The sequence below is a fragment of the Recurvomyces mirabilis genome, assembly GCF_035927965.1.
Source record: "Recurvomyces mirabilis strain CCFEE 5264 chromosome Unknown scaffold_14, whole genome shotgun sequence".
Lineage (NCBI taxonomy): Eukaryota > Fungi > Ascomycota > Dothideomycetes > Mycosphaerellales > Teratosphaeriaceae > Recurvomyces > Recurvomyces mirabilis.
This window is the reverse complement of record NW_027041948.1, coordinates 523,529-549,046: the sequence shown is the minus strand read 5'-3', so window position 1 is coordinate 549,046 and position 25,518 is coordinate 523,529. Positions and strand designations below refer to the sequence as shown.

General features: G+C 53.9%; 10 protein-coding genes across 10 annotated transcripts in view; 3 read left to right on the top strand and 7 right to left on the bottom strand.

Annotated features, from left to right (window-relative positions):
* Positions 1 to 1,918: 1,918 nt before the first annotated feature.
* LTS14_005848 (uncharacterized protein) lies at positions 1,919 to 2,740 on the bottom strand (the record flags this gene model as incomplete). The annotated part of the gene is made up of 2 exons (XM_064838546.1): positions 1,919 to 2,605; positions 2,660 to 2,740. 2 exons carry the CDS (start codon positions 2,738 to 2,740, stop codon positions 1,919 to 1,921), a joined length of 768 nt encoding a protein of 255 aa, XP_064694000.1.
* Positions 2,741 to 5,132: 2,392 nt separating this feature from the next.
* LTS14_005847 (uncharacterized protein) lies at positions 5,133 to 5,813 on the bottom strand (the record flags this gene model as incomplete). Its single annotated transcript, XM_064838545.1, has 2 exons — positions 5,133 to 5,474; positions 5,535 to 5,813. The coding sequence occupies 2 exons, from the start codon at positions 5,811 to 5,813 to the stop codon at positions 5,133 to 5,135; spliced, it is 621 nt and encodes a 206-aa protein (XP_064693999.1).
* A 1,923-nt stretch (positions 5,814 to 7,736) lies between these two features.
* LTS14_005846 (uncharacterized protein) lies at positions 7,737 to 9,729 on the bottom strand (the record flags this gene model as incomplete). Its single annotated transcript, XM_064838544.1, has 2 exons — positions 7,737 to 7,749; positions 7,796 to 9,729. The coding sequence occupies 2 exons, from the start codon at positions 9,727 to 9,729 to the stop codon at positions 7,737 to 7,739; spliced, it is 1,947 nt and encodes a 648-aa protein (XP_064693998.1).
* A 414-nt stretch (positions 9,730 to 10,143) lies between these two features.
* On the top strand, positions 10,144 to 11,103 carry LTS14_005845 (uncharacterized protein; the record flags this gene model as incomplete). Its single annotated transcript, XM_064838543.1, has 3 exons — positions 10,144 to 10,381; positions 10,455 to 10,803; positions 10,983 to 11,103. The coding sequence occupies 3 exons, from the start codon at positions 10,144 to 10,146 to the stop codon at positions 11,101 to 11,103; spliced, it is 708 nt and encodes a 235-aa protein (XP_064693997.1).
* Positions 11,104 to 14,368: 3,265 nt separating this feature from the next.
* On the bottom strand, positions 14,369 to 14,869 carry LTS14_005844 (uncharacterized protein; the record flags this gene model as incomplete). Its single annotated transcript, XM_064838542.1, has 1 exon — positions 14,369 to 14,869. The coding sequence occupies one exon, from the start codon at positions 14,867 to 14,869 to the stop codon at positions 14,369 to 14,371; it is 501 nt and encodes a 166-aa protein (XP_064693996.1).
* A 297-nt stretch (positions 14,870 to 15,166) lies between these two features.
* ECM16 (putative ATP-dependent RNA helicase DHR1) lies at positions 15,167 to 18,835 on the top strand (the record flags this gene model as incomplete). Its single annotated transcript, XM_064838541.1, has 1 exon — positions 15,167 to 18,835. One exon carries the CDS (start codon positions 15,167 to 15,169, stop codon positions 18,833 to 18,835), a length of 3,669 nt encoding a protein of 1,222 aa, XP_064693995.1.
* Positions 18,836 to 19,242: 407 nt separating this feature from the next.
* On the top strand, positions 19,243 to 19,967 carry LTS14_005842 (uncharacterized protein; the record flags this gene model as incomplete). Its single annotated transcript, XM_064838540.1, has 2 exons — positions 19,243 to 19,705; positions 19,747 to 19,967. 2 exons carry the CDS (start codon positions 19,243 to 19,245, stop codon positions 19,965 to 19,967), a joined length of 684 nt encoding a protein of 227 aa, XP_064693994.1.
* A 1,085-nt stretch (positions 19,968 to 21,052) lies between these two features.
* LTS14_005841 (uncharacterized protein) lies at positions 21,053 to 21,706 on the bottom strand (the record flags this gene model as incomplete). The annotated part of the gene is made up of 1 exon (XM_064838539.1): positions 21,053 to 21,706. The coding sequence occupies one exon, from the start codon at positions 21,704 to 21,706 to the stop codon at positions 21,053 to 21,055; it is 654 nt and encodes a 217-aa protein (XP_064693993.1).
* Positions 21,707 to 22,511: 805 nt separating this feature from the next.
* On the bottom strand, positions 22,512 to 23,870 carry LTS14_005840 (uncharacterized protein; the record flags this gene model as incomplete). Its single annotated transcript, XM_064838538.1, has 1 exon — positions 22,512 to 23,870. One exon carries the CDS (start codon positions 23,868 to 23,870, stop codon positions 22,512 to 22,514), a length of 1,359 nt encoding a protein of 452 aa, XP_064693992.1.
* Positions 23,871 to 24,619: 749 nt separating this feature from the next.
* The window catches only part of ACT1 (actin), a gene marked incomplete at both ends in the record, with an annotated part of 1,522 nt that continues 623 nt past the window's right edge, over positions 24,620 to 25,518 (bottom strand). The window contains 2 exons of the mRNA XM_064838537.1: positions 24,620 to 24,850; positions 24,905 to 25,504. Coding sequence (XP_064693991.1) covers positions 24,620 to 24,850; positions 24,905 to 25,504 — 831 coding nt within the window. The remainder of the gene's footprint in view (positions 24,851 to 24,904; positions 25,505 to 25,518) is intronic.

Sequence of the window (25,518 nt, the reverse complement as noted above, 5' to 3'; positions counted from 1 at the left end):
GCGATCTTCCTCTTCCTTTTTCTCATACTTAGTCCGTTTCACCCAACCCCCCCCCCTCACTTTTTAAATACTTGCTAACAATTTTACAGCCTTGTTGTGAAGCGGCTGCTCACGAATAGCTTGCTTCTGACGGAGACTCCTGCATTGCACCGCGCGGCGAGTCCCTGTTACCAGTCTCCTTCGGGGGCCTGGACGGCGGTAAGTTCAATCGTCTCTATTCTTTGACTGCCATGACCATACTGATAAACCGTCTAGCAATTTTTGATGGTTCACACTGCTTCGGCACCTCTTTCACCAGTCCGCTCTAGCCTTCGTGGCTTGAGCCTGGAGAAGGTTTCTTGTTGTAGTTTGTTGTCGTTTCTTGCCTGTGGTTTCCGTCCGTGGTGCGATCTTGCCATATGTGCGCTGGGTGCGTGCGTGTTATACTGCAGACGCAGCCATGGATCGAAATCGAAGGTCAGGCCGATGCTAATACTGATCAGGCCTTGCAGCACCTCCAGTAGTGTCCAGCAGCATCACCATGGCTTCGCGAACCTGTACGACTGTACCATCAAGCTAGATGCTGCGTGGCTCCACGACCAAAGATGCTGGCTGCTCCAGGACGATCGACTACACGAGGAGCGGCTTCACACCCTGGCGTGTCTGAGGCCTCGCATCAGAGAGTAAAGAGGATACGAGTGTGATATATGGCATAGAGAAGAACGACTGAGGTCCACAAGGCATAAGGAAGGAATCGGGGACACGCTATAGCAGGCAGACGCGTGCGAAACGCAACCACAAGAAGCGGTAAGAGCAAGCCTCTTCGCTACAGTCACGATTGGCGGTCTATACGCTCTGCTGCTCAATAATATACCTCGCCGGCGAGAGGACGTGATGGACCGCTGATGGAGCAGCGTATCACAATTTGTTGTCGTGCGTATGATGGACCTGGTTGTTAGGCGTTGAGCTCATCAGAGAGTTACGCATGGAGCGCTGGTACATCGGGAGCAGTCTCTGTGAATGAGCACACAGCAGGTTCGATCGATAGCCACGGAGCGCATACGTAATTGTAAATGCACATTACGGGTCTTCAACTACGCGCAAGCGGTTCACAGCTAATTTCCCTCACTCTGAACAGCATGTCATGTCGCTGCCAGATCTGCTATCAGAGAAACACTGGGCTGGACTTGCGTGATATGGGTTTGGGTGGTGAGCTGTTATTCTCCTCGAGGCAGGAAATTTGAAGCATGATTTCGTCTACTGCTCACATGTGCGTTGTAACTGCACATGGACCCGCCTTGGCTTGCACAATGTTATGTCTAATTCGCGGAGTCCTTTGACATGAAGTAAATTCAGTAAGCAGGCGGACAACGAGATCCATCCGGGCATGAACAGAGTGATGAAGGTCGCTGGGCATAGCATGTTTCCTGCGCCTATAGGGCAGCTGCCAGCACATGCCCACACATTTTGCCTTCATGCGTGCGCATGCGCTTATGCAGGAACCCGGAGAGCTCTTCGTAGCTTTACTGCTGTATACATGACCGACGATGAGCATCCATGGAGTGCAGCAACGGATTACAGCAACGCCGTCGACACTTGGCGCAATGAGAGTGAGACGGTGCGGTCAAAGATGGGCGAGTGATGCGCGACGACGGCTACCATAAGTTGCAGCAAGCATTAATACCAAATATATACCGAAGAAGGAGAAGGTAGAGGATATGAAAAATTTCATACATTAAATACCACAATAAGAGCCAGCAATAACGATCCAAGCTGTTGCCCCCATGAACTGTCCAGGACGTCGCCCCGACCTCTATCATCAGAATCGTGTGGTGCTCTACGCCAGCCAAACAGAACGCTTTCGCTATCATGCATTGCGCGCGAAGGGACCAATGAGTGTTGGATCACCCCAGTGAGAGAAGGTGAAAGGATGTCATGCTTAGAGCATGAGAGCAGCGAAGGCACCGATGAGGGCGATCATGCTGCCGGCGGCGAGGCCGGAGGCACCACCGGTGTATGGCACTGGGCCGCTGGGGGTGGCAGTTGGGACGGACCAGGTGCTGGTGCCGTTGCTGGTCTTGGTGAGCGAGCCAGTGCCAGTGCCGGTAGCGAATGACTTGGTGTAAGTCACTGGCTTGGTGATCACGGAGGTGATGACGGTGCTGCTGGTCTTGGTCACTGGGGTTGTGGTGGTGATGACGGTTGTGACAGTTCCGGAGGTGGATGTGTAGGTGGTTGTGGCGGAGGTGGTGTATGGGCATGGGCTGGTAGTGGTGATCGTAGTGACCTGGGTGGTGGTGGTCACTGGGGTGGTGGCCGAGCTGACGCTGCTGGAAGACTTGCTGCTGGTGGAAGACACGGTTGTGGAGCTGGACTTGCTGGAGGTCGTGCTGACGGTTGAAGTGGTCGAGACGGTGCTGGTCTTGGATGATGAGGAGGAAGACGAGCTGGTCGAGCTGGCAGAGGAGGACGAGCTGGAGACGATGCAGTAGCTGTCAACCCATCCTTGGTAGGCGGCGGCGGTGGTGGCGTTGGACGCAGCGATGCAGCTGCTGACCTGGCCAGCGGTGGGCTGGACACAGAGAGCGGCCTCAGAGGTTACGCCGTACTGGGAGAAGCAGGAGGACTGTCGCGGTCGTCAGTGTCATGTTCTTGTCACTCCATCGTCGTCGATACATACCCAGCTGACTGGCATATCAAAGGCCAAAGCCTGAGCACCGAAAACGACCGCAGCGGCCATGATAGTCTTGGAGGAGTACATTGTTGCTGGTATTAGGTATTATCGTAGAAAGGAACGTGGGTATAGGTGCTGCGAGCGTAAAGTCGTGGGAGTATAAACGAATGTGTGTTGACTGATGCTGTCGAAGAGGGAGGGTAGACAACAAGCAGGACGACCAGCCTTCTATACTCTCTGCACTATATTTCCCCAGCCCATCGTCTACTCCTTCGCCTGCCAAGCAAACCAAACAAATACGATGGGTGGAAATGAGGCCCTGGTCAACAGCGTCTAGCGTTGCAATCCCAAGTGCAAAGCAACCTGCAGAATGCGGTATGGCCGCGATATTAAGGTTCATGATATGCTGAGTCGACTGAACCGAATCTCGCGTGGGCCGGTTCACTATTGGATAGATTACGTCTGGGGAATACGAGGAGAGTTCTGCAAAGCAACATGGGCGTGAGATGGCGTCGCTGAGTGACTCCGGTCGCTCGGCCGGAGAATTACTTTAGGCATGGCGAGGATTAATCTAAGTGGTCGATGTGGCGCAGGGGGGTGCGGGTATAAATTAATTCGCCGCTGCTCGGCTCCTTCCCTGTCCAAAAGTGGATATGCACTGAACCTGGGGGCTGTACCTGCGCTTCTCGCCGATCCTCAAGCTTTACTTCTTGCGGCGTGGTCGACTAGCGATGTCACTTCGCGATGGAAGGGTTTACCGAGGAAAGATCTTGCTCGCCTCCTGGATGCTGCTCTCGTGGCCTCGATGTACGCCGACCACGTTTGACCATCTCACGGCACAAACTCTGCGCTGTCAAGCACTGCCCGACTGTCAACGGCTACTCAAACCCAAGGAGAGAGCGCGGTCGTTGTTCATCAGCGTGGTCTCGCAAGTTCAACGACGCTCTCAATCCTGAGACAAAACAAACCAACGCGCGCACCTGTCTTGAGTCAGCATGTACACTGTGGCCATGCCTTAACCATTGATGAAATGATTGACGCCCAAGCCAATTGGAGTCACAACTCCCGAGTAACTAATACGACCATAAGGCGAGCTGGACTCGTCTCAGCTATTCCTCTTGCTATAAATACAGCCGCTGGCCTGAAGGAGCGCCCTGGTGGCCTAAGCCATGCCAAGACTATTGAATAGTAGGCACAGACGATAGCGTTGCGAGCCACACGTGCTCGGAATGCTACGTACTGACGACCTAAGGTCGACGGCGAGTACTGTAGGTGCCTTTGGGTTGTGTCCATTATTTCGACGACTCATCAGCTTTTGTCTTGTCATGTCGCAAATGTCCAACGTTGTGTCTCGGTCTAATATGCTTGTACAACAGCGCAAGATGAACGAGGGCGGACGAGATGCGGTCGAAGCATCTCAAGCCCAACGCAGTCGCAAGCAACAAATGCTTGTTGAACGAGAGCGCAATGGTCTACTTCCTGGACTGCTATCCAAGCGTGCTTGACGAACCTGCCAGTCCTCTGCTCCACGACATGATCTCTCCACAGGCAGAATCTCCGCCGGCTCCTATTTATTTTCAGTCGTTATCGTGGACCTGCCATGAAAGACAGCTTGGATTACTGATGATCTTGCCTCGGATGCACAATGAAGCACCTACATCCTGTCCCACTCACTGGTCGATATATTTGTGAGGCATGGGCGGACTTCGCCAGGTTCATCAAGGTCGGCAGGGCATGAGGAAGATTCTGTCGCGAGAGAGAAGCTGCCACACAAAAGACTGGTCCCACAGGACCATAGCTGATCTGCAGAACCCGAGCGTCGCTATCTTTGTCCACATTGCACCTGGTCATGACAGACAGCCCGAGCAGCGCCTATCGTCATCGACCATGCGCTGGTGACGTGAGCTCACTACAGAACAGCTAGGGACGTTGTGCCTACGCTACACTCTACCGGTACGATCGCTGCAAACGACCACTCATAGCGACAGAGATATCGAAGCTGCCTACCTTGCCGTTTACGCGCATCATCTCTAGCCGACCGAAGGCTGAGTCGACTCTCGCGATGCTTGAACGGAGGAACGAATTATCGAATACCGTCTGCAGGACAGAAGCCCGAGGACACGCATCGCATCATATGCTCAATGAGTCCATCGTGACGAGCACCTGGGCCAAAGGTCGTGCCTGACACAAGAAAAGTGACGTTGACATCGTCGTCGAAAGTCAAGCCAATGTACTGTTCGTACAAAAGTCGACATGTAGGTTCATCGTAAGCTAAGGACATTGGTCCACAAAAGCGGCTTGGGATCGTGATACCGACGTCGGTTACAAGCATGACCTTTGATGGGTATAGGTATGACATTATTACGTATCAGTCGGACGACTCATGACATCTGCTACGGTTTGGCAGACAATTTTGACAGATCTTGCTCGTAAGACCACTCATGCACAGAGCAATGAGAAGCATACCCTCCGAGCGCATCTAGGCTGGTGGCCCAGTAGCTCCGCTCAACTCGCCCATAGCCTGCGCAATACCGCACGCAGCAGCGATCTCGCCATCATCCAGACCCCAAGCAATAGAGTTGAACTCGAGATCGAGCTCATCGATCTGCCACTTGCCAGCTTTCTGCACCACGCCGATGAGGTTGAAGCCACGCACGCGGTAGGTGGCGCGAGCTACGGCGTCGAACTCGAAGTACCAGACGACCTTGTTGCAGCCGGCTGGGCTGACGTACAAGCTCTGGATACCTGTCGTTGGTGGACCGCGGTAGACGATACCTTGGATCCATTCCTGCTTGGTGGCGGTTTGGCCGGTGCCTGTCAACTGTTCGAGGAGGTTAGCTTGCTTTTCATGGTGAGTGGCTGGAAATGATTCTCGGCGTACGTTCAATCCTTGCAGCGACTTGATCGAGTCCGAGTACTCGCCGAAGTCGTCGGTGAGGAGTGCTTGCGCAGTAGCATTGGCACCATCCTGTGTGGGCAAGTGGTTGAAGACCGTGATGGCTGTGTTCACAAGATCCGTAGCCTGCTGTTGCGAGATGCACTGATGGTTTTCGTGTGGGCCCCAGTTGCCGCCAGGACCGCCCCAGTGAGGACCACCCCATTGTGGGCTGGCGAGCGCAGTGGTGGCAAATGCCGTCGCGGCGAGGGTAGAGAAATGCATTGCGGCAGCAATGTGAATGAAGAAGCTGTTTGAGGTGAAGGGTTGTCGAGGGGGCAAGGTATCAGGAAGAATGAAATGAAGTCAATGAGACCAGGTTCGTGACCAGGTACTTTATACGTCGGGTACCTGCATGGCGCTGCGATCTCGTATCTGACATCAGGCCAGGCGGACCCATTCGATGTAGTTCGCCCAGCTGTGCCGCTCTAATCCGGGGACAAGCGATCCTTCATACCAGAGTTGCAGGCCACGTGAACACTGTCTGGACGCCTCGGACGCCTTCTGGTTGGATGCTGAGATCAATCAGGTAAGGGCTGCATGCCTAAGATTCGCTGGTGCGGACCGGCGTCCTTTTGACTCTTCCACGTTCATGGCTAGCCGCGGACGCGACATTCTTGGGAGCGTCGATGTTGTTCATGTGGAGCGTGTGACAGCTTGCGGATCCCTTGCGTACCCGTCAGTGTGTAAATTGTGCTTTTTGAGCTGACTGCAATAATTTGCCACTGACAGCATCGTCTAATAAGCGAGATGAATTGGAGGTACGAAAAGCAAGAGGCTTGACTTTCACAGCCTATAAAGCTTCACTTTGGATACGCGGACGGCATTGGTCGTTTTCCCAGCGTGCCTGACATCCTGAACTCAATTGGATATTGTGGGGTGCGGGGAATTTCTCCGCATTTGACATGGAACGAGTCCTCTCGCTTGCCTGCTCCTTCCCAAACCAGAATAATGCCTGTACGCAGAGGCGGGATTTGTAATTTGAGAGCAACGGTATTATTGAGGAAGATTAAGAACGACTATCAAAAGGTGGCAACATCAAGGTGCGACCGTACAGCTGTACGATACATCGATCTGCACGTTTCGATGGAAGTACAACGTGCTCAGAGTCCACCTCGCTCCTACCGGCCCTTGCAGCTATTATATGATCGTTTCATTGACATCGGCTCTACTGGCATCCTGCCTCGCCATTCTCGACGAACTGCCCACCGAAATATCCTTATGCTGCCTTGGCCAACCTCAGAGACCACCATGAACCGGATTGCCACCCTGGCTGTCGAACTCATCCTCCGTCCTTGCGGGGCGCTACCCGCTTTACCGACCAGAGCCCTGCTGCTGGGGCTATAGTACCGATAGTGATTCCCATAGTCCAATGAGGGATCTGGATGGAAGTCGCCCAAAGGAGCCCACAGATCCCAAGCCATAAGTGTCCCGGGAAGCTGCTTAGGAACGACACCAGGGACATCCCATTCCGCATGACACACCATCGCCTACCGTGTACTTCGCCACCCAGTGTCTCGGTCTGTAGCACATACCAAGCATTGGCAATCACATCCAGAGATGAGCTGAACACTGCATCTATGGACTCTACAGTCATGCTGGACTACCGCACATGATCTTCGCTGGTCGTGGCTCCATCAAGACCAACGAATGACTGTGAGTGGCATCGCGACTCAACAGGTAGCGGAGATACGCAGGCTGCGAATCTAGCCCTCGTGCGTGGTGTCCATCATAATCAGGAGCTGTTTTCCGTTGTGGTAACACCACAGCTACGAAGAGACTGGCTACGAAGGCAGACGCAGCTAGCAGGCGTCCATGCACAAGCGTGACACTCATGTCCCACCGCAGCGTCCACCTGTTGCCCTATGTGGTGATAGTGAACATCCTATCAGCCGCTCAGAGGAACAGCGAGGTAGTACGACTAGCGGATGCTTACAGAATTCCCCATCAACAGCGGCGGTGCAACCGGACGATCAGCTGAGGAGCCTACTCACCACTGGAAGACTGCAAGGCCCTAGAAAGGTCTCTCGTGAGCCACATCTCGCGCTCTGATGACATCGCAGCCTGTCCACAGCTTTTAGCCTTCGACAAACTGCGCCTGACAAAGGGGCTATATATTTCTTACATTTCTCGTAAGATGCTGATTCGCTATCTCTGCAATCTAGGAATATGTATAACATACATACATACATCATCGAATAACAAACCTCCCATCATCCTCATCCAACTCATCGCTATCCCAAGCATCCTCCGTATCATCCCTCGCCATCCGAAGAAAGCGCTGGATTTCGCCACGGAAGCGGTCGTCATCGTCTAGCGCAGCATGAGGAGCTTGTCGTCTCCGTGGTGGTAGTGCCGCTGCTGCGCGTTCGTGTCGACGCACGGCGTCCGCTGCACCGCCAACACCCGGCCGGACGGGGAAAGGATTCCGTCGTGCTCGCTGTGGCGGCGGGGCACGAGCTTGTGGTTGTGGCTGGGGCTGGGGATCAGGTGCCTGAGGAGGAGGATTGAGCTGCACCTGCGCCAAGCCAACAACAATTGGCTCAGCAACCACAACATCCCACGCCGCAGCCCTAAGCTCTCTCTGCCTCTGGGTCGCCTCATCCACCTCCCCTTCCCCATCCTCCCCAGCCATCTCCGCCAATTCCCTCTCATCCGCCTCCCTCGCAACCTCAAGCGCCATCATCTCGAACCTCCTGATCCCCCCAAACCTCTCCCCCGCCTCCCGTCCCTCCTCCCCCTGCAACAACTCCGCCGCTTCATCCCCCTGTTCCAGATCAAATAACCGCTGATAACACTCCCGTCCCGTAGTATTGAAATGAATATACGGGTTCTCCTTATTCAACCACGCACCACATAAGTAACAGAAATGCGATCCACATTGGAAACAAGTCATATGGTTGCATCCGTGGATCTTCTGGGTTGGGGAGCCGCAGGATGGGCAAGGCGAGGTGTGTCGGCGGATATAGTTGTAGGAAGCCCGTTCTTCAACGGTCAGGTCGCCGGCGTTGCGCGGGAAGCAGCGGATGAAGGGGCCGTGCCAGCCCATGTAGCAGACGCGGCAGAAGGCCAGGGAGCACTTTTCGCAGACGGCGAGGCGGTCGACGTCGAGGCCTGAGGCTGGGTCTTTCTTGGGTGGGGTGGTGGCTGTGGAGTCGTGGCGGGTTTCGGCATCGTTGTCTGAGTTCTCGTCGTCAGAGGCGATGTATTCGGTCAGGTCTGTAGGTAAGGGGACGTAATTTGCGCTTTTGGCGGGTCCTTGGCACCATGTTCTTGGACACCATACAGTGTTTTTGTCCGCTTCGAGTTTCTTCTTGCGTTTCATTTCGACATAACGGCGGACTACGGGTTCTTCTATCCGCATGGCTAGGAGTTCTCGAGGGTGGAGTGTGCGTTCGCGCTTCCGCTTCTTCTTGCCGCTTGGGTCTACACCGCATGTTGGATCGAGACATCGAATTACTGCCACGTCACCTTCCATGATGGCGTTATTGTAGAAGTCCTGTAGGCACTGTAGACAGAAAACGTGTCCACAGCGCTTCATCTTGTAGCATGCCAACCCTTTCTTCGGCTCGAGACAGATACCGCAGTCGTAGTGGCCGGTGTTGAACACAGCCAGCTCTGTCGCTTCATCAAAAGCCACGAGGGTCTTCTCGGCTGATGCTGGAAGGACGAGACATCCTTCAGCACTCTGATCGATATCGAAAGCACGTTCGGCTGCTTGTTGCAGAAAGTCGATGTATGCGAATAGGATCTGACATCGTCCGTACTCTTCCCATACCTTCGCAGCTTCCACTTCTAGCTCATCCAACTTCTCTTTCCGCAACCACGCATGGTCCGCCGACAATAGTACTTTCGGCGGCGCATCGACTGGATATGACGGAGGAAGCAAGACTTGCAGGATCAATGAAGGCAGGTGCGATAGCTTGACATCATGCTCGACATGCGCGTTCACCGTAGCTTGTGCATACGTCGGACTCGCGGCGGTTGGTGACTTGTCAGGAACGAATCGAACGAGTAGTGGCGTCGACGGCGTGACGGCCAACTCGAGCGTCGCGAAGCAAGTCTCGTGATCGATGCGGATTTCTGGGTAGATCGCTTCGAGACTCCCGAGCTCCTCTACTCGCTCGTCGAACTCAGCCATCGTGGCACGAATATGCTGTACTCCGAACAGCTTTGGCGAATCGGATGGACTTTTGACGAGAGTCGATCAGACCACCGGACAGCTGATGTTATCTGGTGTGCATGGATACTCGTCTGGATCTGATACAACTGTCAGTATTATTGATGTGGGTATGTCTTTGGACGCCAGTATCAGTAGCGACAGAAGTCAGTGAAAGAGTCACCATCCGAAAGCATTCGCCGCTTTCGACTCTCATGGCTTTGTCACTTCAGCGTAAAGAATCCCTGCAAGAGCCATGACTTCACTGCCGCTAGCGTGCAGCGGCTAGATCCGAGTCACGTCCGAGATCCGAGAAAGGGACCGAGGGACGAGCACGTACAGCAACCAATCGACCATGCGAATGCGCTTCTTCACATAACAACACCGACAGCAGCGATGGACTCACCACCTTTAGCCTCACTATCGCTAACCCACGTCCACTACGACCCCACTGATCCCATCTCCCACGCTTGCGCATACCTAGCCCTCGTCCCCCAAGCCCTAGTGATCACCTACGCGGCTCTAATATGGAGCACCCGCGAAGTGGAAATCCTGCTCATGTTCGCTGGCCAGATGGGCTGTGAAGGTCTAAACTGGATATTGAAAAGATACATCAAAGAGGATCGACCTACACGTGCGTCCTGACATCGCTCCATCTAGCTTTTCACGAAGGTAGGCTGACAGGTAGGCTTTTTTCTTCCTTGTAGAAATGCACGGCAAAGGCTACGGCATGCCCTCCTCTCATGCCCAATTTGTGGCATATTTCTCTGCTTTCCTCACTCTGTTCGTCTTAATTCGACATAATCCTCATCACGCGCATGCGAGTAGTACGCACCTGCCGACCCCTTACTGGCAACGCCTAGCCCTGGCATTACTTTCTATGCTTGGGGCTGCGGCCGTGGCGCAGAGCAGGATATACCTCATCTATCACACGCCGAAGCAAGTCTATGCTGGTGTTTTGGCAGGAGTGATTTGTGCAGTGGGATGGTTCGTGGTCACGAGTGCGGCGAGGCATTGGGGTGTGGTGGACATGTTGTTGGAGACGCCGTTGGCTAGGTACGCTCCTCTCACCTTTTGTCTGATCCAGCTCTATCAACGTATACGACGTGCGGTCAAGATTCGGCGACGTATACGGGCGAAGGCATTGGGAGCTGCGAGCGCGACGGAGAAGAAAGCTTGTCCTATCTGTCACAGGCAACGCATTGCTGGGCTGCGCTGATCGACTTCTATTGTAGATGGTTACGACTCCGCGACCTTGTCGTGAACGAAGACCTGGTGGACGCTGGTTGGGAACGATGGGAGCTGAGACGGAAACGCTTGGCCGAAACCCTCAAGGAGCAGAAGAAGTCGAGGTGATACATGGTCCGCGGACACCTTCCACTCTTCCATCCTGTTGCCAGAAGTACGCCTTGTTGTCAGATCGCTTGCGCTCAATGTCTACGCTTCTGACACGCAATCCGAAGATCATGGTCTTGGCAACATACTGCAAGCTTGGCGGACTGGAACTGCACAGACTCTGCGAAGACGGGAGTATCAACTCGAACGCAAACGAAAGCAGCGACTACACGCCCATCGCGTCCAAGTCTTTCCGCAACAACACCACCAACAAACATAGTTCACGCCACCATATGTCACCACATCATGCAGGGTCTAGATCGCGCTTACGTACGCAGCATCCATCCTATGAATAAACCATCTCACGCCAGCCACAACACCCCCGACGCCTTTCGGAAGGACACCCGTTAGTCGTGTGACTGCATCATCCAACAACGAGGACGCTGGCACGCCACTGCGACGTTGGGGTTGTACTGTGGATAGTGCGTGGCTGCTGCAGGTGGGACATGGATGCCAACATGTGTACATGGATGCCAACATGAGCTTGGTAGGTGTTGGATTGCGTGACTATGGAATTTCGGGGCTGGAAGAAAGGGCCGTGGTGGCGAATCGGTCCCGGATGCATGTCGATGGTATGTCCTTGAGCGAATGGCAAATCTACCTAGGGATTGCTTGGTGATAGAGAAGCTTGAGTGAAGGGTCTTGGTACAGTGCATACATCAGGCCATGTTACAAGTATACTCTGCATCTTACATCATAGACTTTCTTCCAAAGACCTGGACTATACCTATATCTTTAAGAATATCATCACGTTCTGGCAAGACGCAGACGCTCGCCAATGATTGTCATGACCCACGGCGGGCTCGAGGGCACGCCCATCCAAAGCACTGTATCGCAATGGCGCGACAGTTTTGCAGACATCCGCTAGCTGTGCGACGCCATGTAACCACTGATCGGAGCTCGATGTTATCACTGTCGAGATGAACCACTGCCAAGAGTCTCACAAAGTCGGCATACCCATTGGCTGTCGTTGCTGGAAGGCCGTCCTGCGCACTGCTGCGGACACCCGTTAGCTGTACGACCATGGGACTTCGAAAGCTGGCGAGCCGTAGTGGGTTGTCATGTATCACGGGTCTGCGCTGGCTGTGCTATTTTGTCATCCACTAAGATCAGAGAAAGGTACGTGTTTGACAATTGGCCGCTGATCGACCAAGCCATCTGAACGTGGTGCAGAAGGGTTTTTACAATGGTCCAGCCTGTCCTCGACTCTTCTCCTTCTCGCTTGGTTAGGACGTCCATACAACCAGGAACTCGTCACGTCGTTCGTGCGATATGCCAGCGCTCACCAACTGCGTCTCCTAAACATCCAGTAGACCAAGCCTAAGCTACCTTGTCGCAGCACAAGCTTGGACACAGTGCGCACACCACACAAACAACACACCCATGTGCTACGAACGCTGTCTAGCTGTACTCCTCCATCATCCAGTAGACGCCCACAAGCTCCCACGTCATTGCACAAGTATACACAAGCGGGTGGCTTGATGCGCAATATGCAGGCATTAGCTAGCTGTGCTCCTTCACAGCCCAGTAGATGTAGCCGTACAGTATTGTCAGGGATTCGAAAGCTGCTTAAGCTGCGGACCCGGCTTAGCTGTGTCTTCTCGCCAGCCAGTGTATGAAGCCGCGCCAGTCGTACTGTCCCACAAGTGTGCACAACTTCCTGCAGCTTTGCAGCAATCCTCGTCAGCCGATGTTCGTATGGCACGATTCGCACGAAGCTTCCTCATGCACCGGGTCTGCCTGTTAAACTGTTGCTGGCTGCATATGGAAAGCAGCCCGTGAGCACGCATGATCCAGGCAGGGAGACTTCTGCTACATCCCCGAGACAATCGTGCTCTACCAGTCTTCATTTCCATGCATCCCAGCACATCTTGTCCCGGTTGATCAATGCGTCAAGACTGACCCCAGCACCATGTCGAGGAGCCTCGAGCACGCGTGTATGATCCTCTGCTACTGCTGCTGTGTGGATTGTACCGAAACCACGATGAGTCGTTCCGGCTATACGGTGGTGGACCTAACGAATGCTGTGGCGCCTCACTTTTGCAGCAATCCATTAGCCGTACGACCTACTCCATCCAGAAACTGCAATATGCTGAGGGTGCAGGTCGCATATCCTGCAGAGTCCATGCGAAACCAGTTGCAACGGAAGACCATTAGCGGCATGACCCCTGCAGCCAACGAAATGGCAGCTGAACTGCCAGTATGTAGCAAGGGAGGCTGCGGCCTTTAGCTGTACCACCTTCGTAGCCAGGCATTTTCAGGCCGCAATATCTCGTCCGTCAGTACTGCAATTTCCTTGTGACAATAGTCGTCACTCGGTACTTTCTCTCCCAGCCATCGAACCAGCAGAGCATTCTTTCATAGCATAGACTTCGATGCAGAGGCGCAAGTGATTGACATCCATAAGCGAACCGCAAAGGTGATGGGTGGGTTATGTGGCCGTGTGACAGACGAACGCTAGCTGTCCGACCTCAACGCCCAACAAGCTGCCAGAATCGATCGCGAGTGACTCCCGGACATCAGCTGCGACACAGACCCCGCTGCATCTGTTCTCTTTGGCTAGACAGCCCTTGGCTGTATCACCTTACCAACCAAGCAATTTTGAAGTTCCTTCCAGAGCTGGTGAAACTCGGGATTCTGAGTGATTGCATTGGTCAAGCGGCTTGATCCCGTGGTAGTGCAATGCCTCCGAATGTTGTGGCGGAGCTTGACGGTGGCGTGGACAGCCGTTAATGGTCCCTCATTGATCGACCAGACAGTGTGTGGGATATGCAACATGTTTTGGAAACAGCTGCGTGAATGTGGGACGATTGTGCCATGGTACGTCACCTGTCATGAAATTGTGCAGGAGTCGAGTCACTGGTCCGTGATCTCGCAACTAGCGACGAGGCTAATCAGTTCCGGTCGACAGGGCAAGGACAACGCATGACTTTGAACTCTTCTCAGTTGGCGGATCCATCTGGCTAGTCCTTCGCCGTTGCCGAACCCGAGTCCGTTCATTGCGCACAACTGAAAATCTGAGCGTGGCCAAGCATCGCCACACGGGCCTACAGAGCCAGATGCCTCTCCACAAATCACCAGGTAGACCGCATGAGCACGACAGCCTGGCTGCTGAAACCTCAGGCACTATATTCCTCGTCTGGCTCAGACTCTTGCGAGCCTTCCGCTCAGAGCAGATAGGTCTGATCGAGAGACCATGCCGTGATTCCTTCACCTCAGCGATACCTCAAAGCACATCCAATACCAGCCCAACGACCTCCTCAAACTCCTCCCTCCCAAGCCCCACCGCATCCATCAACCCCAACCCCAGAACCAACAATCTCTGCTCCCCCGCCCGTTTCATCAAAACCGCACTCCCGATAACCGTCCCAAGCGTCTGCCCCACAACTTCCTCTTCCCGCTTCGTCCCACCAAGAACAGTAGTAGCCGTTAAATCACTCCGGGGCAAGAGCGTACTTTCCGAATCAACAGACCCGAGACCAGAGGTATTATTCCCAGAGCTAGGTGCGATTTGATCTGCTGAGGCGGTGGCGAGGGGGACGTGGACCCAGTGGCTGAGGCGACCGGCTTGGGAGATTGTGATTAGGAGTTTGTCGGTGAAATTTATGCTCGTGATGGTTGTTTGACGGCCTGATACGAGGCCTGAGGTGGTTTTGCTTTTGGCTGGGAAGGGTGAAGGCTGGACTGAGATTTCCGCGACTAATGAGGTGGTTGTTGTGGTGGCCATTGTGGTGGGATCGTTATACTTGTTCCTAGTGCTAGAGTTGAGGAGTTCCGGAGAGGACTGTCCGTATCTCGACGATGTTAAAAGCTTCTTATCCTACTGGAAGCCTTCGTGTTGTGCTATGTATAGCGAGCCACACGGCGACATTCTGATACAGGCTGTGCTCGAAACCCACTTGGTGAGCCACATCGCGGCACGGAACGCCCCCACACCTCGGCACATGCACGTCATCTTGCGACAGAAACATTTCAAAAAGTTCGAGATGTGCAGTAGTAGAATGCATTGGGAAGTGGTTCAGGAATGGCGCAATACAAACCACGAGAGCGGAAACGGCGTCGCCTAGATAAAGCTAGAGATAAATCTTCCCGGTCTGCACAAGTTGTCCCAGACGAGACCGACTCGGCCCAACCTTCTGAGAAGGATGTCCTTCGTTCTGACCTGACCAGCCAAATACGAGGATCGCAACCAGACAAGATTTCTAATAAGAAGAAGAAGAGACTGGACAAGTACATCGACACCAAGCTCAAGAAGGATGAGAACCTGGAATTGCTGAAGAAGTTGGCGGCGCACAAGGTGGATACGTCGTTGTTACAAAGTTCGAAGAAACTTGGTCGGGTGCATGAAACGAAGAGGGAGAGATTTGGGAGGGCACTGAGGGAGCAGAGTGCGGGTATTGATGGACATGAGGATGTGTTGTATGAGAGCAGGCGAGAGGTTGAGGAGGATGAGGAGGATGGAGTCCTTGATGAGGCTCAGGAGCGGATAGTAGAGCCTACAGCACTTCCGGTCGTAGCGCAGCCTACTTTATCGTTCGGAACCGGACTAAAGAGACCGCTTGACATTGGCGAGGACGGTAGGCCTGCTATCAAGAAGCGAAAACGGCGAAAATTGGTCGAGGAGCAGATTCCGGACGAGGATGAATGGGTGGGGTTTGCATCCGAGGACGACGATATCTCGGCCGCAAGCGCTGTCCAGGAGGTGGATGAGGTGGATCCCAGTATACCAGAGGATGGAAGTGACAGTGAAGATGAGTCTTTATCTCAAGGATCCAGTTCATCTACAAACGATGACCCATCCAGCTCGGACTCTGATCCTGATGAGAAGAAGGAGCGCGTGTCCGCGTTCAAGCAGTGGGCAACAGCTCACCGGAATACCGCACTCGGCTTCCAACCGTCTGCTTTACCGACCCAAGATCCGAGTGTCCGAGCCAACTTCCGACCACGTCAAGCTTCACCCGACCCTGTGGCAGTGGATATAGTGCACAATGGCGGTGAGAGGACTTCAAGACCCGCTGCCGCTATCACAGTAATACGCCCTGAGGCTATTCAGGCTGCTCGTATGGAGCTACCAGTAGTGCAAGAAGAGCAGAAGATCATGGAAGCCATACATCACAATCCTATCACGATCATCTGCGGCGCTACAGGGTCAGGCAAGACTACTCAAGTACCGCAGATGATGTTCGAGAGTGGGTACGGGTCTGCTATAGGAGACAGAAGTACGGCAGCTGGGAGCAGCAAAGGTGCGCAGAGCAAGGGAATGATTGGCGTCACGCAACCCCGAAGAGTCGCTGCGACGTCAGTAGCGGATCGAGTAGCTACTGAGCTTGGACCTGGCTACAAGAACCGAATAGCGCATCAGGTCCGTTACGACAGCAATGTGAGTAGGGATACTGCAATCAAGTTTATGACCGATGGTATCCTGCTACGGGAGATTGGGAACGACTTCACACTATCGAAGTACAGTGCCATCATCATCGATGAGGCTCACGAGAGAAGCGTCAACACTGACATCTTGATTGGTATGCTCTCCCGCATTGTTCGACTGCGAGCTGAGCTGGCTGAGGAGGATCCAGAAAAGCACTATCCGTTGAGACTGGTCATCATGAGCGCTACGCTCCGTGTCAGTGATTTCGCCGAGAATCGCAGACTCTTCCGCGATGGACCACCACCAATAGTAGAGGCCGAAGGAAGACAATTCCCTGTTACTGTGCACTTCAGTCGTAAGACGCAGCGAGACTATGTTGCCGAGGCGGTGGATAAGGTAGCAAGAGGACATAGAAAGCTACCACCCGGCGGCATGCTAGTATTTCTGACTAGCCAGAATGAGATCGCGGCAGTAGCAAAGCAACTAAAAGAGAAGCTGGGAGGCAGCACAGCAGGCATGAGCTCACTAGAAGTAGACGACCTGGAAAGTGCTCGCCCAAACAACGACTACCTCGAAGGCGAAGATCAATCGGACTCAGATTCCGATATCCAGATCTCCGGCCTTGATTCCGACAAAGACGACCAAGAGTTCCAAGTCGAAGACGGAGAAGCACCACAATTTGGTCGTCGTACCCCGGGAATCCTCCAACCGCACATCCTACCCCTCTACGCCGCTCTGCCCACAGCACAACAACTCCGTGTATTTCAGCCAAAGCCGTCAGGCTCCAGGATGATCGTCCTCGCCACCAATGTCGCCGAAACCTCCCTTACGATACCTGGAATAAGGTATGTCTTTGATTGCGGCAGGGCGAAGGAGAAACACTACGATATATCCACTGGGGTTCAAACGTTCGAGATCGACTGGATCTCTAAGGCTTCTGCCGCCCAGCGCGCGGGTCGTGCGGGTCGAACAGGACCGGGACATTGTTATCGTCTTTTCAGCTCGGCAGTATATGAGCAGTTCTTTGCTGAACATACGGTTCCTGAGATCTTGCGGACGCCGCTTGAGTCTACTGTCTTGCAGTTGAAGGCTATGAATATTGAGAATGTGCCACATTTCCCTTTCCCCACCGCGCCGGATGCAGTACAGCTGGCGCAGGCCGAGAGACTACTGCGGAATCTGGGCGCCATCGGGAGGAGTGAAAGAGGCGAGATAACGGACCTAGGAAGGCAGATCATGGGGTTCCCGGTTTCGCCGAGGTTCGGGAAGATGTTGTTGTTGGCGCAAAGGAATGGCGTAGTGCCTTTTGCTGTGGCCATTGTGGCTGGGCTGGCGGTGGGCGATCTGTTTATCCCTGAAGCTCAATTCAAGGAGCAAGGGCGACATGAGGCTTCAGGGGAAGACAGCGATGATGAAGATCGAAGGGCAAGAAGGGCGGAGGAGACGGCGATGACTTCGGCTGCGCAGCGACGGCATCAGGCTTATACTCGTGCTCATGCCAGTCTTTCGCAATGGGACGACCAGGCAGATATCATCAAGCTCCTCACCACCATTGCTGCGCATTCGGACAACAATACCACTACATCGGCCGCCTCCACCTTCTGTGAACAATTCTTCCTTCGCGAGAAAGGGATGCAAGAGGTCCAACAATTACGGCATCAACTTCACAATATCGTCGCTGCACGACATGCGGCTTTCCTCGGCACTTTCAAACCCTTGCTCACACCGCCCAGTGAAAAGCAGAGGGGTGCTCTGAAGCAGCTTGTCACGGTGGGATATCTCGACCAAGTGGCTATTCGATCAGATCTACTGCCTTCTGCTCCAGCGTTACCGGGAAGGAAACCTGGGAGGGCGATAGAGGTGCCATACACCACTCTCCTGCCCTCTCTTGCGGCGGATGGGATCGACAAGACGGCGTCATCAGAAGAACAGGCACTTCAGCGTTCCGTCTTCATCCATCCTTCTTCCGTACTGGCTAAACTCAGTGTGCCGGAAATGCCTGGTTATGTGGTCTACTCCCACCTCTCTCGCGCAGCCCCAAGGACGCTAGACAGTGGACGCACGCCAAGGACTCGTATGCATCCCTTGACGACCGTGGGAGCAAAGAACCTTGCTGCGCTGGCTGAGGGCTCGGGATTGCTCGAGATGGGCAAGCCGATTGGCAAGATTGAGGATCTTGGAGTGGGTAGACGACAGTGCTGGGTTGAGGTGTCGTTGAAAGCGGGCGAGAGTGGTTCGGTGGGGTGGCCTTTGGGTGCGTGGAAGGTGGTACAGAAAAGGGGGAGTCGAGGAGCTTGGGAGATTGAGACAGTTGTGGCTAGATAGGGACATCATCTAAGTACCATTGATGATGACAGCTGATATATAATGGTGCAAACATCCAGCGAAGTTTGAGCGGCTTTTCTCCACTAATATTGCCTTGTGTGAAGACTGCCACTGTATCCTCGACCCAGCCCCTGATCGACCCCAAGTGTTTATTATTGTGAGTCTCGACGACGTGTAGGTTAGCATCTCCTTCGGGAATGGAAAGGTCGTGCTGACCATATGCTAGTAAGCAAGCAAGCAAGGACTTGTCACATACATGATTGGTTTCGGACCAGTCTTGTTGGCAGGAATTGTCATGTCTTGGTACTGTAGCTCCGTGACCTTTTGCCACCCTAAATTGTTCATGTGTGGCGTATCCTCTCATTCCACCATGCTCCCGAGCGACCAGTCCGGTACTGGTGCCCAGCATGTCGTCCGCGATCGCCACGGCGATCACGCCACGTTCTCTGATCATACCCCTGATCCACGTGCACCCTGATCAAGCCCGTCTCCTCGATGGCAACTTACGAGTGGGCACAGAGATCCGACGGACCGATGGGGCCTTACTGCTCAAGCCGGCTACCTCGTTCACGGACCTTGAGCGTCTATTGCTCAAGCAGATCGATGCACGTTTCGAGAAGATGTCCGTTGGAGATCGTATAGCGGCTAGTGTTCTTGTACTACCTGGGCGAGAAGACGCAGGGACGAAGAAGAAGGTTAGTGGCGCTCGCCGTGACGGTAGCATCTTTGTTACCATTTCGGACGAGCAACGCTGGGAGGCAGCGAGACCCATGCTTCTCGAAGGCAAAGCAGAATTGGTACTATGGTTCACGCAGCAGGCCGGAGGGTTTGATGTTTTGTTGGAGAGATTGAAGGCAGACATGCTTTTAGGTGAGCTGCATTTCCGTAGTGGTTACTGACGTCGTGTATAGGACCTACGAAGTCCCCACTAGGATCGCCCGCAAACGTGCAAGAAGCCGTGGCAGAGGTAAAGATTGCATGGACAGGCCTCGAAATGGCTATGGAAGGCCTTCTTCTGTGGCGGAAACCCAGAACGGCATCGAGGGCTATGGGTATATATGCTGATGTGGAAGCGGATCATGGCAAGCAGCGTGTGCTGAGTGAGAAGCAAGTGTGCCTGATGAGATATTGAAAGACTAAAGCTTAGAAGTCGTCGCCGAGTAGTACAAATGCTCGGGGCGGCGACGAGACGTTGGCATGTCGGGTGCTGGCAGCTTCGTGCCCGTGCCAATCTCCTCCGAGCTCGTGGCGTACCCTATTATCCAGCTCAGGCCTTGGTTCCATAGTAGCGAACTCGCGAACTTCAGTCTGTGCGCTAAGTTCAAGGTGTTGAGGTGATTGTCCCTCGATGTTCTTGTTAGATAATCCGGATTCGCCTCCTGGTGCCAATGTCTCCTGCACGTGCACGTTACTTTGGCGGCGTATGCACTTCCTGTAGATCCAGAATACAATCGAGCCGAGTACCAGTGCACCACAGCCAATACCCACGCCGATTCCCACTCTGTCATTGTGGTCGAGATCTCTCCTGTTGATCATGACCACGACTGGAGCCATGTCAAGGGCAGTACACTTGAGATCCAATTCAGTGTTGCAGAATTCGACTAGAGCCTAATGGATCCAGAGGTGTTGCTCGGCGCAATCGATGCTGGTAACGAGTCATGGTAGAGCGGACCAGAAGCCATAACGGTATTGTCCTTTCACATCTCGATAGTCAAGGCCGAATTAGCTGGTGAGAAGATAAGCTACAACGCAAGCAAAAGCAACAGCATCAGCCGACAGCTCATTTGGTCATGCCACTCGAAGCTCGAGGTGGACCATTGCCTAGTCTGCAGTCTTACTGGTGCAGTGTCCATGTGTGTGGCAGTGCTAGCTTGCTGCTGCAGAGGCTGTAGCTGCGGTCCGAACAGCAACAGCTATCGGGATGATAGTCCGCTGCCTCGTGATACGCGTGACTAGCGGCGGTGAGCACATCTCTCCGACGACATCACCATCAAGCTAGTTGTCACTATATCCGGTATCAGAAGACGGAAGTTGAAGAGTTTTGATCATGGATTGCGGTTCGTGATGTCGAAACGAAACAAACTTCGATATGACAAGGACCGCTAGCGGCTACACCCGCCCAGACAAGACCAGAGTGCATTGAAGTTTCGTTAGTGATAACACTTCTGTGCAAATTTCTTGGGAAGTTCCTTGGGAAGTGTCTATGTACATAATGACTCAGTGCACGTTAGGGCCTGCAGTAGTAGGCGCTTCATGCCCATGCCAATCCCCTTCAAGCTCGTAATGTACATTCTCTCCCATCTCCGAGGGCCTTTCCTTCGCAGCAGACTCGTGGATCTCACCATTAGGGCTAAGGTCTGAGACATGAGGTGCCTTCTTCTCGATGCCATCACCTGGAAGTTCAGCCTTGCCTTCAGCCTCAGGCACATATTTCTTGCTAGGAGAAGAACGCCTGCGGAACAGCAAGAACCAGACAGCAACAGCTAGGCATAGAAGCCCGCCTACAGTGGCTCCGACTCCGATGCCAGCCTTCGCACCTACGCTGAGACCAGGATAAGGTGTCGTGGACGTCTGTGATGCTCCCGTCGCGGTCGTAACAGTACTGGAAGCAATTACAGAGCCGGCTGAGATGCCTGAGCCGGTGGCTGTCGCAGAAGTCGCTGCAGACGTAATGCTGGCAGTGGTCAACAGAGGCAGCGAAGCAGAATTGAAGAGTGTCAGATCGCTCGAGGCCCATGCTACGGCAATCGCAGGGGCGTAGGCCGTGAAGAGTTCGGTTATGGTTGTGGTAGTGTTGGAAGCCACTATTGCTGTCGCGCTACCCGTTGGAAGTATCTCCGAGCAGCTACTAACAACCTGTAGCCATGACATGCCACTATTTGCACATATAAGCACGCGGCTTCGAGTCACAGCCTTGCAAGACTTGTAGGAAACATACTGAGGACAGCAGAGCGAAGTATGAACGTCAGATCCCGCAGACGTCCAGCTCGCAGCAGCTGCATATCCTTGCGGACACACCCCAGGCGAATACAGTATTGTGTAAGTCTCGTTGAAGTTGCGAGGATAGCATTGCGAGGTCAATGTCGGCGCCAAAGACGGCCTACACGTAATTGTGCCTTATGTGCTTTCCACAGATTCCCAGACGGAGTTCGAGCAGACCGGCGCAGGTGTAAAAGCTGAAGTGAGTGGTAGTACGGAGTTCACGGAGATCGTGAGTGAGAATGGAGGCCGCTCGACCAGACTCAAGGTGATACTAGCCATGGTAGCTCTGCCTTCTCGCGTTCAAGGCTGTTGTTGTCGTAGACAGTTATGATTGGGAAGCACTCTGCCTCTCTCCCTCTCGCACGATCGCTTCGAAAGCTTCGAAGCATGTGTCGCTTAGACCACCCCTGCACGACAAAGCCTGTAACGCCACAGCATTTGGCCCCCAGACCTGATCCGTCGATCCACATCTCGCAGTAGTGGCTATCAGGAGTCCTGCAACTGGAGGCCAATGCCGGTCTTGCGTTCTAGTCATCTCATCGCCCTCGTCATGATAGTGAAGACATATGAGGCAGGAAGCTGACGGTATGAGAAGCCGACGGACAAAGCAAAGTGCGCGTCGCACGGGACCCTCGTATCGGCTCGACTCTTTCGAATCGGATAAGATACTGCTTACCTTGGAGGCACCAGGTCTTTACTGAGGAGTGGATGATGAACTGCTTTGACCCTGCAAAACATTCCTCGGATCCAACCCCTTAACACTAGCACTCCTCGCCTTCCCCTCAAACACAAACTCACTCACCAACTTCCCAGTCCCGGGTCCATTTTGTATGCCCCAACACGTATGTCCCGCCGCCAGCACCAACCCTTTTACCCCAGTCAATCCAACAAGAGGATGTCCACTCCCAGCATTAACGTTAGGCAAGTAACAAGCCTGCCGCGCCGTGACCTCTCCATCTCTCAGCTCATCAGAGATTGAAGAGACATAGTCCACGATATCCTGGCACCTCTCCTCGTCTACCTCGACCTCATCCGTGCCGAGGGGAAGAGAGACGAGACGATCGCCCTCGCCGCAGGCATAGACTTCGTTCTTCGGTCGTGCGTATATTTCCGGAGTGACTATCTGCTCGCCCCAGCCTGCTTTGAAGCTCTTGCCACCCTTCCCACGGTTGACCTCGTTCGTGCGGCCAAAGTTCGACGGAAGCTTGATCTGAGTGAAAAGTGCGTAGGCGCTTACTGGTCGCGAAGGTCGAATGGTGACGCTGTGGGCTCGAAGGGCGGAGATGGGTGCTGAAGGGTATACACTTGGTGTCCACGGTCCAGCCGCTATGACGATGTCGTTTGTTTGTATCGTTTCGCTCTTGCCACCATTACCCTTGTCTCCGAACGTCACACTCTCGACTGCCGAGTCGTTGTCCGTGTAGCCAATACCCGTGACCTTGCATCCTGTCCTCACCTTGACGCCTTTCTCCGCCGCAAGCTCAGCCATAGCCGTCGTGAACTGGAACGGATGGACCTGAGCAGTAGTACTAGGATCGCCCATTTCGTCATACACCCTCAAGCACTCCGCAGCAACCCAATCCATATCACCCGGCACCCCAGCCGCCCTCAGCTTCCCAAGCGCCTTCTGATCCCGCTTCTGCAAACTCACTTTCGCATCTCCATTCCCCGTCGCCTCGTTGTCTCCTGGTACAGCTTCACCAGTCTTGCCCTTCACACTCGGACCTTCCAGATGCCGGCCCACGCAATCCACCTGTCCACAATGTACGGCCCTGTATCCCCACCTCTCGACTCCGCCATGCTCGTCCGCAAGCTCCTTATGTAGTCGGTAGCTTAGCGGTACAATCGAAGTAGGATATGCCCATAATGCTAAAAGTCCACCTGCTTTTCCCGATGCGCCTCCCGCGATCTTGCCTGCTTCGAGGAGAGTGATGTTATGTTTCGATGGATCGTAGGCAGGATGTCGAGTTAAGAAGTAAGCGGATGTGCAGCCGATTATGCCACCGCCTATAACCACGATATTGCGCTTCTCGGAAGCTGCTGTCGTGGCCATGGCGCAAGTCCTATTTTGGTGTAATCGACTGCTGTACGTACGAGTGAGGTTGCGCAGGGCTTTGGTCGCCAGTGTTACGGGTGAGTGATCTGACAAGATGGAATACGATAAGAGCAGAGATTGGTATACTGACTCTTCAGCTCGTTGCCTACCAGGTGTGTTGTGGCGACATGCCGCCGTCGCCACCGCGCTCGAAGCTCCACCAGAGATCTACGTCATTCTTGCATCGATGCCCACATTAGGCAGCTGAATACTTTGACAGATCATGAAGGGCCTAGGGAACACGTGAAGGGGACGGTAGAGGTAGAATGTAGTCGCCGAGGCAGAAGAGGTGAATGGGATTGACGACGGAAAGCACAGACGTCCAGCACGGACGGGAGGCAGAGGAAGAAGGCAGTAACGGCGACGAGAGCAATATTCTCATGCATACACCGGCGTCAGTCAAGCAGGACCAGAATCGTGTAACAAGGAAACGCCTAAGCTTCGTTCCCAGCAGACTACAGCGCTTACTTTATTTGCTCATGATACGCGTCTCAAGACATCGCAGCTCGCTAGAACCACATCGCCCATCTACCAGCCCACGCACCATAACCGATATACCTGCCATGCTCGCCACAACCACAACACCCATCTTCAACAACCAGCTAATCGTGCCCACCTCCCTAATCGTAGAACATGTAATCCTTGTCGTATTGCAGAAGTACTCACTTTTCGCCACGCGACGCCACAGCAAAGCCATCGCGACACGCTTAGAAGCACTTCCTGTGCACGATCGAAGGACCAGACTCGTCGTACTCCTGCTTGGAGATCCACATCTGCTGGAAGGTGGAGAGGGAGGCCAGGATGGAACCACCGATCCAGACGGAATACTTGCGCTCTGGTGGGGCGATGATACGGACCTTCATGCTGGATGGGGCGAGGGCGGTGATCTCCTTCTGCATGCGGTCGCTGATGCCTGGGTACATGGTGGTGCCACCAGACTGAAGATTATGTTAGCAGATCCAAAAGAAATCGGCGTGTGGATTTGTTCTTACCATGACAATGTTGCCGTAAAGATCCTTACGGACATCGACATCACACTTCATGATAGAGTTGAAGGTGGTAACGTGGATTCCGCCAGATTCGAGACCAAGGACGGAAGGCTGGAAGAGGGCCTCTGGGGCACGGAAGCGCTCGTTACCGATAGTGATGACCTGACCGTCGGGAAGCTCGTACGACTTCTCGAGCGAAGAGCTCTGGCTAGCAGTCTGAATCTCCTGCTCGAAGTCTAGCGCGACGTAGCAAAGCTTCTCCTTAATGTCGCGAACGATTTCGCGCTCGGCGGTGGTGGAGAAGGTGTAGCCACGCTCGGCGAGGATCTTCATGAGGTAGTCGGTTAAGTCACGACCGGCCATGTCGACACGCGAGATGGCGTGGGGGAGAGCGAAACCCTCGTAGATTGGCACAACGTGGGTGACACCGTCACCGGAGTCGAGCACGATACCGGTGGTACGACCGGAAGCGTACAGAGAGAGCACGGCCTGGATGGAGACGTAGAAAGCCGGTGCGTTGAAGGTCTCGAAGACGATCTGGGTCATCTTCTCACGGTTGGACTTGGGGTTGATTGGTGCCTCGGTGAGCAGGACGGGGTGCTCCTCAGGTGCGACAC